Source organism: Lathamus discolor, chromosome 6, assembly GCF_037157495.1.
Source record: "Lathamus discolor isolate bLatDis1 chromosome 6, bLatDis1.hap1, whole genome shotgun sequence".
Classification (NCBI taxonomy): Eukaryota; Metazoa; Chordata; class Aves; order Psittaciformes; family Psittacidae; genus Lathamus; species Lathamus discolor.
In genome coordinates this window covers 16109360-16123689 of record NC_088889.1, presented here as the reverse complement: position 1 = coordinate 16123689, position 14330 = coordinate 16109360, and the positions used below count along the sequence as shown (strand labels likewise).

The 14330-nt window shown below is 40.8% G+C and overlaps 1 protein-coding gene across 8 annotated transcripts in view; it reads right to left on the bottom strand.

The window, feature by feature from the left end:
• KTN1 (kinectin 1) overlaps positions 1–14330 on the bottom strand; it is a 79839-nt gene that overhangs the window by 25809 nt on the left and 39700 nt on the right. For 5 of the 8 annotated variants that reach the window (XM_065683048.1, XM_065683051.1, XM_065683045.1 and 2 more), the window contains exons 8-21: positions 12903–13009; positions 11164–11296; positions 10029–10116; positions 9564–9730; positions 8857–8925; positions 7062–7099; positions 6366–6456; positions 5988–6056; positions 5214–5251; positions 5006–5096; positions 2857–2925; positions 1490–1524; positions 1267–1357; positions 263–331 (exon numbers count right to left, since the gene is read on the bottom strand). In XM_065683048.1, coding sequence (XP_065539120.1) covers positions 263–331; positions 1267–1357; positions 1490–1524; positions 2857–2925; positions 5006–5096; positions 5214–5251; positions 5988–6056; positions 6366–6456; positions 7062–7099; positions 8857–8925; positions 9564–9730; positions 10029–10116; positions 11164–11296; positions 12903–13009 — 1155 coding nt within the window. The remainder of the gene's footprint in view (positions 1–262; positions 332–1266; positions 1358–1489; positions 1525–2856; positions 2926–5005; positions 5097–5213; positions 5252–5987; positions 6057–6365; positions 6457–7061; positions 7100–8856; positions 8926–9563; positions 9731–10028; positions 10117–11163; positions 11297–12902; positions 13010–14330) is intronic. The other 3 variants (XM_065683052.1, XM_065683047.1, XM_065683046.1) reach the window with 2 other exon arrangements.

The following is a 14330-nucleotide window of genomic DNA, read 5'->3' as shown; positions in this document are numbered from 1 at the left end:
AGCAGCCCACAGCCATTTCCACTCACACCAACACAGAACTGCTGCCGATTGGAATCTTTACATCTGCCACATTTCTGACACTTAAGCAAAGTAAGTATTTGACAGAAATACCAGCTTCCAGACCAATGCTGGAAGAAAACGGGAGTCTTTGCCAACAGGCTTCAAAGGCATCTTCACCTTTTTCCCCTGACTTTTGCAACCACAGCAAGATGCTTTCAGATTTAGTTGAGGTGTAATAAGAGTTTTAGATGAAAAGTACTACCTGCTCCGATTGCTGAATTTGCAGACTTTGAAGTTCTTTTCTCAAGGATGAGTTTTCCGTTCGCAGTGCCTTTGAAAGCAGACACACAGATAATGAAAGACTCATTTGCTGGGGAAAAAGTGTTAAGCTTGAAGGAAAGCAATTTCTTTTAGAACAACTGAAAGACTTTGAAAGTCTGAAATAGACCCCCTCTGCAGCTGTGGAAGCCAAAGTATTCAGTGAACCAACTATTCATTACAAGACAACTCCAAATGGACTTCAATCTATAGGAAGCTGGAGTCCAGGGAAACATCAAGGTGATGTACTCACATCTTGGGCTGTATAGTAATAGTAACCTGACAGTTTGCTAGTGAGCTGCTCCTCCCCAGTACAAGGGGTGTCAGCAATATACCTGGAATTTAGGGACATTAAGAAAGCAAGCATTACCTTGGCTATGCCCAGGTAGAGATGGGAGCAAAACCCAGCTGAAAGCAGACAGATTTTTTTTGTACTGGCTTTCCAGTACAAAAAAAAAAAAAAAAAAACAAAACACAAAAACCAACTAGCTTCTTCTAAAACAGGAATCACTAGCTGCTGCTTAAACAGAAAAAAGCTTCTTCTTAAACAGAAAAAGGAAATGCTTTTAGTAGCATTCCAGAAGTGTCACTAGTTGATAATCCATTTAACCATTCAGATTACCAACTAAGCAAAGAGGCAAGAACCCCATATTGCAGATTATGCCAAACACACTGCTCTCAAGATGTATTCACTTTATTCCAAATGACATCAGGTACGCATCCTAGCAAAATCTGCCCTAGACTCAGCAGACAGAAGCACTTATTGTACACCATCAATGCTCAATGCTTAGTCTATCTTACCAAAAAGATTTTAACCTTGTCTCCACAAGATGTCTTTCCTATTCAAAGGGAATGATCTCAGACTGCACTATGAGCACTCAAACACACACTTTCCACAGGAGCACTTAATCTCTACTTTCCCATTCAAACACAACATAAGAGATTTACCTTCAGCTCCTCCTCTTTATTAGCCACTTGTATGAGTCCTGCCTCAAGCAGCTCTTCAACTGTCTTGATTTTATCATCCTTCTCTCTCATGCTGAGAAACCAAAGTGTGCATTAGCAAAAGGAGTTGACCTTTGAGGGCAGTTTAGCTATCAACAGTAACCTCACTGTCAACAAAATTGACTCTTTATTTTAGTCTATGATTCAAAAGAAAAACGTTTCTCACCTTCTTTCCATCTGCTCTAACAAGTCTTTTTTTGCCTATAAAAACACAATAGAATGATGACTAATTAGATCAATAATGTTTTGGGATTTTAAGAACACAAATAATCAGACGGCATCAATTTAATCAGCTTAGCTACCACACTAATCCAAAAGGGAAGATAAAGTAGGGGGAGAATGTCCTCATGTGATGCGCTTCTAATACTGATGCTGGAAAGATGTCAGTCTTTCAGGGGAGGTACAGATCCAGCCCAAAAGTCTTGTTGATTTTACAGATGGACTACAAGAGTTCTGGTGACAAGATGCTGTGGGACACAGGATCCCATTGATCACAGTGAGTGTCAAGCATGCCAAGCATTGTGCAGCATCTAATCCATAGCAGCCAAGTACCTGAAAAATCTGCCTCTTTTGAGTATTTATTGAGACCACAAGCTCCATCTGAAGTTCACACAGCAAAACATGTGTGACTTCTCAAAAACAACACACTGTGAAAGACCACACAAGAAACAAACCAGGCTCCCAAGAAAAATCAGCCCCACTATTTCAGATAGGATACAAAATCAGCCAGACCCAAGGGAATGAGGCTGCAAATCTGGTTCTCCACCAGAAGAAAGGGAGCTGAACCAGACAGGGATCTGCTGGCTAGCAGACACCAGTGCAGAAAAGAAGTTTCCTGCCCCACAAGTCTTTTTTCCAGTGATTCAAGAAATTCACATTCTTTAAACAGTACAAAGTCAGAGGTGTTCACAAGAGCTCTCCCAGGCAACACTCACAAAGGAGATTGGGCTAAGTAACACAACTGCTTTGAACCTGTGTGAGTACCAGTCAGACTGGCTGCAGGTGTGCTACGGGCAAAAATATGGAAGAGGACACCCAAAAGACATCAGTGTAAATAGTTCTCATTCCATGGGTCTGTTCTTTGGTTACTACTGGTTTCAGAATTTATTCCAGGATAGAAGAAAACAGACGGGGTAAAGATCTTATTTTGGTCTCTCCACCTCAAAGTAAGAGCCCTCTCCTCAAAAGCTGGTTGTTGTGGTATAAAAATTAAAATCCCATGAAAATTGCCAATAAAACTGGAAGAAGCTGAAAAAATAAGATCCCACTTCTGTTCAGCCAGCATTCTTCAGGGGAGGAGAAAAAAAAAAAAAATCAAAGATCCACATTTGGTTTGGACACTCTTGTCTAGCACTTAAAGACAGTCACAACTGCCTTACTTTCCACGCAAGCTAAAATACCTAAAAAGTAACAGGCTTTGACAACAACCAGCTCACCCCTAGGGCCAGCTTAAGGGAAAAAAACCAAAAAACATCGAAGAAGTTGAAAAGAACAGAAGGTATTTGATACAAGCTCACTGAATACTGGCTATACCTGCTCAGACAGGAGAGTCTGCAGCTTCTGAACTTCAGTTTGCAGAGTTGTGTTTTGATCCTTGAGAACCTGGAAATAAATATAAACATTTTATCAGTTCAGAACTGAAACCCCTAATTACAGCATTTTCATATTGGTAATGAGATAATTAAGTAGCACAGAAGTCATTACAGTGAATTCTTTGGAAGCTACAAGACCCCCTTCCTCTTCTTTCTTGCTCATCTGTATTAATACTTCTGTCCTTATGTTCCCATGAGAAATTCAGCTGTTACCATCTATATTCCCTGGCAGAAAAACCACATGGTACCAAGTGTGAGAGGCAAGAGAAACCACATTTTCCTCCTAAAGTCATATCAGCATCATGCCAAGATTTGACAACTGGGGAAGCAAATGGTCAAGGATCGCCTATTTCTCTTCAGCTGCCTTAACACTGAGGATGCGCAGCAAGAAGTCAGCAGTCCAGCAGCAAAGGGGTTTGCACAGCTCCCGCACTTTGGTCTGACTGGAAAGAGGTGAATCAGGAAGACACACATGCCTCCCCCTCCAGCATTCCCGCTCTGTATAAGACACAGCAGCCCTGTTATTGCTTTTTGTTTTACAGTCTTTTTAAAGACCTGCTTGGTGCTTCACAAGAGTAAAAAGCAGGACATATGATCTGAGACCCAAAGCCTTACAAGGACAACACAAGCAGGAAGGGACAGCGGCAGTACAGATCAAAAGAACTGCCCTCTTTGAACATGGCTTTTCCCTCTTTCATGTGCATAAGAAAAAGCAGCACTTCCTTAGGTAGAAGCATTTAGTATAGAGCTGGTGTAGCTTATGTTTGGGATCAAAGACAGGAGAAAGAGACTAAAAGAGCACAAAATATTCATGCTGAGAGAACACTATGGATTTCCACAGTGTCATGATGACTGTGATCCACGTTCAGTTCTCTGTTCTGAAGAACTGCTAGAATGGCCTCCAGACGATTTCTGCTGTTACTCAGCACCGAGCTGATTTCAGCACATAACCATCCACAACACCTCTAAGGCCTTTTTCCTGGGTAAAAATTACTACTGCAACCATCACACTAAAGGAGGTTCAGACCTGCCAACTTATCCAAGGCTGCCACCTCTTCCAACTCTCCTTTCGAAACCACTTATGTACCCATTACCCAGCTTCGCTGAAGATTCAGCTGACAGTAGAACTTTTGTAATAAAGCTACAAAAATAAATGAAGTTGTAGCTGATCCCTATTCTATTAATTGAGCAAAGTCTTCCCTCTTATTCTCTGACAGCTTAGAGAAACTACAGAGCCTTGCAAAGGTCTCATCAAAACCTCTTTAATACATAAATCAAGTTTACTAGCTGCTCGCTAACACCTTCAAAGAGCTCCAGGCCATTCATGAGGCATGGCTTCTCCTACAAAAGCATGCTGCCTCTGCCACTACCCACCCTTTCTGTTCCCCGCTAGCAAACCTACCATCATGAGATTTAGAGTGAGTGACCTTTCACCAGAAAAATCAGAAGAGCAGCAGTACCCAACACAGGCATTAAAGGAGTTAAAAAGATGGAGTCATCACTTTCTTCAGGAAGCAGATTCATTTCTAACAGCTAAAGTTCAGAAGAAAAAACCTAAGCTGGCAGAGGGCAAGGAGGAGTTAAGCTGCCCTCTGTACACACTACCTAGAAGCAAGTACCAGCTTTGCTGAGCAGACCTCAGATGTCAGATTTAAAAGTTTCTGCAATTTAGCTGCAGCCTCCTAAGAAACCACTTAAAAAGAAAAAAAAAAAACCTAACATGATAATCAAGCAACAAAAACAAAGGCTTACACCAAGGCCTTGAAAATAATATTAGAAGGTAGAATGCAGGAAAACAGCAAACAGCAATACCTTTTACTCAACAACCTCCCCTTCCAGATTTCAAAGACCTCACTCTTCACAACTGCAGACACCACTCTTAACTTGTGTTACCCTCTCTCTTACTCTGTTGCACTGTTATGACCATGAGATCCCACATTGCTTTTGCCTTGCAAGCAGTATACTGTAATTTACTTTAACACCTGCAAGGTCTATTTTACAAATCAATATTCAATTGTATGAAATGCTCAACAACCTCCAAAGTCTGGAAAACTTACTGTAAGCACAAGAATAGCTATTCTATATCATACCTTGAATTCTTCTTTTGTGTTTGAAATCTGAGCAAGCTCTTCTCGAAGTTGATCTTCAAGAGTTCTTATTTTGTCATCTTTGATGTGAATGCTGAGACACAGAAAAACAGTTAAATACATTTTGTCATCCAAGTCTTACAAAAAGCATTGATTCAAGAGAACATTAAAGACCAGCAAACATTGTTTATCAAATCCCAGAGCTATTTACCTTTTCTGCATCCTTTCCAGCTCATGTGCAGCAGCAGCCTAGATATAAAGAGGATTAACACAGATTTAAGATACATCACATGATTCAATCAACCTTTCATTCCACAATATTAAAAAGCTGGAATAAGTCATTTGGCCTCTAAGCACATGACTCACCAGCAAGAATGAGGAGCAAACTTGTCTTCATGCACTTTTAAAACACCAGTACATACCAGAGGCCACTGTGCAAAGGGAAAAAGATCCCAAAAACATTCATTTGACAACCAGGATTATCTCCAATTAAACATTTCATTTCCACCTCTGTAATGAGCCATAAGTTACATAGCAGTAACAGGGACAGCATTACATTTGGTTCTAAAAAGATCTCTGTGGTGAGGTGGGGGGAGATGTGGTGTTGCATGCTTTGGAGTTTTTTTTAGAGGGATGCTTATGACCCTTGCACACAAATGCCAAGACTGCATATTCAAGCACAGCTGTGTTCACTCCTGTGAAGTGTCCTGCACTCCACATGCCTGCAAATCTAAACCAAACAAGTAAAAATCGCTTCAGTAAATTGGATATCCAAGTAAGAAAGATTTCACTGGTGAGATAAGAGTAACAAGCAGGCCTCTCACCACCTGTAAGAACTCCAGGGAATCACCTATTAGACCAATTCAGTAGCCTTACACCTTTCATGTGCTTAAGCACAGATTGCTTAAAGCCAATGGATGTGCATTTCATGACAGAATAGGTAGTGGGAAGTAAAATTAAATATTTAATAAAACAATTGTTTTACCTGTTCATTTGTCAGAGCCTGTAACTTCTGTACTTCTGATTTCAGAGAGAGATTCATGTTCTGTAAGACCTGAAGGAAGGAAAAAAAGAAATATACTTGCATTTTGCATAGAGACAGTATTTAAGGTAAGTTCATTCTCCACTGCAAAGTATTTCAGATTACTTTCTGAAGGACTCCATTGGTAACAGCAAGGAAAAACCTTGAGCCTTCTTATCAACAGCATCCCATCATCAAGCATTGCTTAGAAGAGCAGAATCAGCAGACTTTTAGCTGAAAGAGCTGTTTCTAGACCCAAAAGCCTTGGGGGCTTAATTTTGTACATGCAACCAATACGCCACTCCCTGTTTTAGCTGGTATTTACGCAGGCTTTCATTATACCTTGAGCTCTTCTTCCTTGCTGGTTAAGTTGGCATGTTCATTGCCTAATGAGTCCTCCATCTGCTTTATCTGTTTGTCCTTTTCCGCAATCCTGCACAAACGAGAAGTGATGATGTATCAGTACTCAAAGGTCTTAGATGAGAGTGGTGCATGAACTAGCAGGCTAACACGAAATACATGCTGGCCTTTAAGTCCAGCTTCTACGCTAAATCCTGCCAACAGTATACTTCAGGTCCAAAAGCTTTTCTATCCATTTTAAAAGCTGCTTGCTTGCCAAAATTTATGAGACATTCTCTAGCTCTGAAACACAACAACTACCCATCCCAAGGGGAGAAGTCTCCTGGCACCACCAGATAGCCCAAATATTAACAGCTCTCATGGTCATGCACATTCCTGCATGCTGGACTGATTCCCTGTATATAGGCAAGGGTAAATAAGAGAGTAGGCACTGCTTTCTCTGTAGCATATAGAGCCACGCACAACAGATTCCAAACCTGAGGCCAGACACTGAAGAGAAATTCATAGGAAGCGGTTTCCTAGCTCCCAAGTCAATCTCATGGTGAAAAGTTAAAAAGCATAGACAGCAATATTTCCTTCACCAGTCCCTCCCATATGCACGGCACATGCATGGAGGAAAGATGGCATGCATTTAAAGCCAGTCACTCCTCCCAGATACCAAAGGAAATGAATGCTCACACTTTGTGTAGTTCTTCTGCCAGGACTGAAGCTGAGGTCTGCAGAAGGAAGGAAAAAAAAAAACAAGCTGAAAGTAAAGCAAGTCAAAGAACTATCATCGACAGTGAACCAGGAATAGCAATTCTAAGATTCGTGTAGTTATTTTAAATTGGCACAGGATGCTTCCAACAATTTCCTGGCTAAGAAACACTGTAGAAATACCGGCACATACTAATGTTCCTTCCCCTTTAGCCTAAGGCAACGCAAAGGGGAAACCAAAATAAAACCAGCACTTTCCTCCCATAGATTAAGTGCTTTACATGACATTCTGCTGACAAACCACAAGAATTTAAAAAAGAAAACCCTGCGCAGTGCATCAAGACTTGTGTTAAGAACAAACAGCAGCACAAAATCAGGAAATAGCATTTTTTTTCCTCCTGCAAAAAGCCTATTCGTATGTGGTCACTATCGTCACCCACAACAGGGCACAAGGAGAGACCCATCACAATGGCTATTGAGCCACCAAGGGACCTCTGCAGACTGTTTCACACACAGTTTGGTACTAGCGGAACTTTATATTCATTTGTGCTACAGATACATAGTTGTCCTTACTCAGCTTTACCCTCCCAAAATCCTGGATGTCACAGAGCTTGCACCCATGGGACCCCAACAGCAACCCCTGCACTGCCTTATACAGATCATACCATGGAGAAAAGCAAAATCAAAAATATCAAAGGGAATAAATAGTTCCAGTCCTAGACTGGTCTCCTTAGTTTCATCAGCCTTGAGGTCCAAAGCCATATCCAGTGCAATCTCACTTCCCCAAAGTGCTATTTTCAGACCTACTGTCCATGGTGGAAGAATACCCTTGTATTTTTATAGCCTGTGGTGCTACACAGGGAAAGTATACACCCCCTCCTTCCAACAGCCTCATTCTGTAAGCCAGAGCTAAAAATCAAAATCTTCCTAGTGATTTCTTTTCAAAACCCTTGTACTGGGAAGAGAGGAACAGGTCATGAAGATGCTGTAAATCCAGAGTGCCTCTTCCTTCACTGCTCTCCCCACCCAATGGGTTAAGGCACATCAGCTAAAGACAGATGACACATTTTCAGTCTGACATTGAATTTAAACTACATAAACCATGTCCATTACTAAAAGAACAGAGCAGCCAACTGCATGTAACAGGTCTCCACTTGTGTCGTCTGAGATCTGTGACCCAGCTATACATGAAAGCAATTCCAGTGACTTTGAGGTTTTTCATAGCCTTTACAGCAGAAGTAATTCCTCAAACCAACTACTCAAACTAAAATTTTAGTTACTAAAAGAACTGAGAAAAGCATTGTGCAGATTTGGTGTGGCTTTGGTGGCTTTGGTTTGGTTTTATGGGTGTCTGGGTTTTTTCTGCACAAAAATCACTGCTGTAATGAACAAATAGCTTTCTATGGGAGCTATCATAAGACACTTTCTCAACCTAATGCACAAGAGAAAAGCACAATCAGGTGTTTCACAGGAGGACTGCGAAAAGACCAGAAGAACCACAAGACAGAATAGTACACATGCAAAGCTACAGAAAACAAACATTCAAAAAGGCAATCTACCCTTTGGTTATAAATGAAAGCCACTACAGAAGGAAATAGGTGGATTTTTTTCCACCCAAAAGGACAGCAGAAGTTTTAAACAAGTTTGAGAAACATTAGAAAAGAGAATACTAACAAGTCTTTGCTTTCAGCATTACATAACTCATATCCAGCTACAAAACAAAATCTGACTTTTAATGAAAGTTCACGACTCATGACTACAAAAGAACATGCTGTACCTGGGCTGCCATTTGTGAATGAAACTTCTGAAGCTGAGCATTCAAAGCATCATTCTGCTCTATCAGTTCCTTGTAAGAGAGCACAGAAAGAAAAGCAGGCTGAGATCTGGAGCTAGTCAACTTTTGCTAGGATTAGCTCTTAGCCATGATAATGTTAGTAAGAACAGTTTAGCATTTACCTCAGACATTTTTCAAAGATGCTGTTTTTCCTCCCCACTAAGAACATCCTATTTGAATGGAACCACAACAACCTGTTCTGCATCAACAGAAAAAAATATTCCCTGCCCCACTGGATGCCATTTGGTTTCCCTGAAGCCCTCAAGAGCTATGTCTACACTGCATCTCACCACTTAATGCCAGAAGAGAAATCATTCCAGAAAAGCTCATACAAACATTAAAGGTATATGGATGCTCTTCCAGGTTGTTCCCCAGACCATAACATCTCATCTTTGGAAATTGCCTGGGTCAGCACACTTTCCTGACTGGCCCAGAGGGCTTCTCAGGTCTGAGATGGCCCCAGATGGCCACCGCATCACACACAAGGTCTTAACTCATAAGTTACCAGATCACAGACTGGCAGACAGTTGTCTCATTCTTTATTCAGTGGGAAGCTTTACTAAAGCAGTATTGCAAGGATAATACTATGTTTCCATAGGCATAAAGTGGGAGGAAAAAAACAAACCCTTAGGATACTTAAGTAATACTACCTGCACCTGCATTTGCATGGAGTCCTCCGCAGAAGCTCTCTTTTGCTCAGCCTCCATTAACTGCAACATCCTCTGCTCCAGCTGCTGCTTTGACACCATTGTATCAGTAAGTTTACTGTGCAAGCTCTGGATTTCATTGTCTTTGGCCACAAGTTTATTCTGCACATCTGTAGCAGAAAGGTCAGGATTTTAATTCAGAAGTAAATATTTAGCTGTAGGGGAAATAATTTTCACTGTACACAGGGAGGCTGATTAGAAGCCTTGTTCCAGCAAGCCAAGGTTCAGCTCTCTCATCAGCATTCAAACTAACTGGTATCACAACACAGTATTTCCCCAGGGTGCTGGAGCAGTACTGACTTTACCTGAGCTTTCATTTAAGCCATTTATTCAGTAATACTCTTCTTCACAAATGGCAACAGCCAAATCACTGCAGCAAGCATTATTGGGGAATTTTGTGATACATGCCTTGTTGTGCTGCTTCATGCTCTGCTGTTCTTTTCCTGAGATAAGCCTGGATTTCTTCCCATCTTCTCTCTGCTTCCTGCTGCTGGACCTTCACATTGAAGGGAGAGTTGATGAAAAGAAGTCTAACCTTTAATTTATTTTTGAAACATTCAGAATGCATCTCTTTGGTGCTATTCCCAAAACAGATGACAATGAAGTAAAGTTTTCTTGTTTCCATTAGGGCACATCAGAAAGACAGAGAACCCTGTAATCCTCCTCCTAGAGTAGTTTAGCCTATCAAGTTGAAAGGCAAATTGTGAACAGGATTTCATTATAGGCTCTTAACAGGATGGTTTCTGTAATATGAAAGTGTAGCATCTTTGCCCTGCACGTTCAGAATTAACACTAGAAGGCAGACTAGCCAAGCATCACATAAATCTGCATCTAGTAATTAAAATGTCTCAATTCTGGATACCAACTCTCTACCTGCAAGGGCTAAAGGCAGGAAGAACTTCTGGTAACTAAGACTTAATGGCAAATACAAAATAAGTCCTGAACTCTGGTTTGGCATTCACATCCAAGAACAATAGGTTTCTCTTCTTGAGAAAACAAGCAAAGACAAAATACCTTTTCTTCTAAGGAAGAATAAAAAGGTACATCCAGAAGCCAGACCATTTACATTTTAGAGCTTAAAGTCTTCAAAAATGTATATATATATATATATTTAAGCAAAAGCTTGTAGTCTCTCACAAAAATCATACAAGGACAATGCCTTGTGGATTAACAACTCCAACTCAAATCTTGCTGGATTTTTGCACTCATAGAAAAAGTTCAAAATCAACAGCAAAGCTTTATAAAGATACTTGATATTGATCTGGAAGGCTAAGTTTGACTTTACAGGGAGCTTTGTAATCACTCAAAACCCAGATTTCTGAATAAAAGAAATATTAAATAAAACATTATTAAACATGAAATAAACCCATAGGCTGGTTCAGCCTATCTGAAAATAAGTACTTCCACATATAAGAGAACACAGATTTAGTGTCCAGGGAAATGGCTAAAGCAATTCTCACACATTCCACATCCCATCCAATTCAGAACCTGGCTCAGATAAAGCCTTAAGAGCAATTCAATAGGCAGAAAAAACCCAAGTCACCTTCAGCTGAGCAACTGCCTGCTCTGCATTCTTCTTCTGAAGCTCTTCTTGCTGCAACTTACTGCTCTTCTCTCCCAGTTCATTCACCAGCCTAGCATAATCCTGGCGCAGTTTGTTCAGTTCAGCCGACTGCCTAAAAATAAACATTTTTAACAGCTTTTTTTACAAGAAGCACAGGCCATAACAACAGCTACTCAAATATCAACACCAAGCCCTATATTTGCAGCCAGAGGGCTATATTGTGTGTTGGTTGCTTCCCCACCCCCATCACTGCTTCACCCTAGAAAAGGGATGAAGGTCAAGTACCCTTGGCCATCAACACAGCAGCTACAACCCACTGAGTCAGAAATAAAAGGTCAGCAGTAAGACTCAAGCATCAGCTCCTTTAAAACATTTGTAAGCTGACAGGCATAATTTGGACAGGCTTATATAAACTCAGCATAAGGAAAGGTCTTGCACTGAAATCCACATTCCTTTCCTCTTCCCGTAAAAGACTATTGATTTCAAACTTATTCAAGACTATTCCCCCTGGACTAACTGCACGCATCTCTTCAAACACTATGTTGACTCCTGGCCTTGACTTATCTATTAAGTTATAAAGGTATCTGATGCACCCTCTCAGTTAAGGGGAGAAAATGCATTTATAGTACTCAATGGAAGAATTTTAAAAGGCTCACCTTTGTGTCTAAGCAAATACAACACATTTTATTTTTATCTTAAGTTTGCCTAAACTAAGGATTTTTCAAGAAAACTGCCTTAAGAGAGAATGATGTTTCATTTCTGTGAACAGGACATCTAAAGTCTGGGTACCCATGACATTCTCCAAGCTCTCCTTTTATCGACCTGCTCTAGCAGGACATGCACAGGGAGCAGAATGCACATCTGCTGAGCAGTACTTTGCAGGACAGAAGCTGTTAACAGAGAGGTCCACACAGAAGCAGCATCTTTGCAAGAACAGAATAACCAGAAAAGGAAGATCCAGAGACCTTTCCCAGTCCTGACAGTGATTCTGACACTCCACTCTCCAACAGTAAAAAAAAAAAAAAAATAAAAAATCAAGTATCTATGAGCATATCAAGAGGAGGTTTTGCTTTCTATAGGCAGAAGCCCACTGGCAGCAATCCACACATCTGACTACAACACCTTACCAGGGTGCTCAGCTTTTATCACAATACATACAATCTTTTCTGCCAGCTCACGGTCAGCCCAAGTCATAACTCACAAAGGCAAAACCTTGAGAAGCCTTTTTGTTTCTCCGAAAATTTGCAACACCAACAGATAAAGCCAAGTGCCTCCCCAGCAGTATCATTAACTGAAAGATAATGTTTTTTTCTTATAGCAAGACTGATTTACAAGTTTAGAGCTACTGTTCTCTCAAGTGACCAGCATCTCTGGATGCTCAGGATCATCTTTCCTAAAGCCCCAGGGAAAAGGATACATACCCTGCCAGAAACATCAACTGTGGCTGAGTACTTTGCACTTTCTGTTGAAGCCTCAACACCCACTTTCTAAAAGCTCAGGCTTCAAACTGATAAGAGACAGTTATCTGCTCAGAAAGCCTTGGTTCAATGCAAATACAATTAGCTACCTCCCTAGCCCAGAATATGTGTTCTTAGTTAAACCACAAATTCAGAGATAGTCAAGGAGAGGGAAACAAAAGGAGCAGGAGCCAGAACAACTCTTCAGGGGAGGTTTAAAAAAAAAAAACCACACAGAGCTCTGAGTAGCTGCTAGCATACTTGCTCTCCATTTGATTGGTAGAAGTACTGACAGCATCTCTCAGGATACCATTTTCCTGCTTCAGGTGGCTTATTTCTGCCTCCATCTGCTCACGGAGTTGCTGGAACTGATAGGGAAAGATCAATTACAGAAAAGATTAAAGTAAGGAGCAACAAAAACCTCAGCTTATAACAGCAGATGAGATATCACAATAGTTTAAGCAAATAAAACTAAGTGGACTTCTTTTGAGACAGGGGAAGTTTTACAACCTTCCTGTGTGCAACTGGAAAAAAAAAATACCACTGTGCAACTCAGACCCTCTTCCTCAAATAAAAGCACCCATTTCCTTTTATATCAGTATATCAAGCTATTTAACAAGGGAACCTTTTTTTGTTTAAAAGGCTACAGAAGTGTTAATTCAGATACTAATTGCTCCATAACTGGCCATCAATGTATTACTTTTCCAAAGGGAAAAAAACCCCACAGATGTACTGTACATTAGCATTAGAAGTTTACAGAGACCTCAACGCAGAAAAAGTATAAAACAGCTTTTATTATAGCATGCACACAGATTATAGAATGCAAACTGAAAAGGCTAGTCCTCATCTAATACCCTGAAGTCAAGATTACAAAACAGATCCTTTTTTAGGCAATAATATGCATTGACTGCATTTTCAACATGGTTCCAAACTGAGACAGAAAGAAGCCCTGATAACCCAAGGCTGTTTCAGAAAGATAGAACACCACGTTGGAAGGGACCTAGAGGATTATCTGGTCCAGCCTTTCTTGGCAAAGTATGACCTAGACCACACGTCCCTGTCCGGCTGAATCTTAAACACGTCCAGTGTTTGGAAGTCCACCACTTCCCTGGGGAAATTATTCCCATGGCTGATTGTTCTCATTGTGAAAAAGTTTCCTCTTGTGTCTAGTCAGAATCTTCCCAGGAATAACCTGTATCCATCACCCTCATCTTTTCCATGGGACTACTTGTCAAAAAGTCCATCTTCCTTTAAATACTGGAACATCAGGTCTCCCTGAGCCTTCTTTTCTCTAGGCTGAAGGCCGGTTCTCTCAGCCTTTCCTTATATGCAGTAGGGCAAACAACAAAGACAGAATTCAAAGAAAAAAAAAAAGAACAACAAGGGACTCTGCATGTGCAGACACCAGCACAGCTGGGTTACAAACCAACAGCCTCCTCTGAAAATCCTCAAGAACAGCTATAATACTTTCTTCCTCTACCAGTGCCAGTTTGGAAATGGTGTCTGCCACATCTGCAAGACCCAGTTTCATTAAATGACTGACTCACCAATAAGGATTTTGTATATAAAAATAAAAGCTTGTGTACCAACTGCAGCAGGAGACAGCAGTCCCTCCTAGGGCAGCCACCTCCAGCTCAGCACCAGCACACAATAACAAGCCAGTCCTTAGATGTTTGTTGTGGGGTTCAC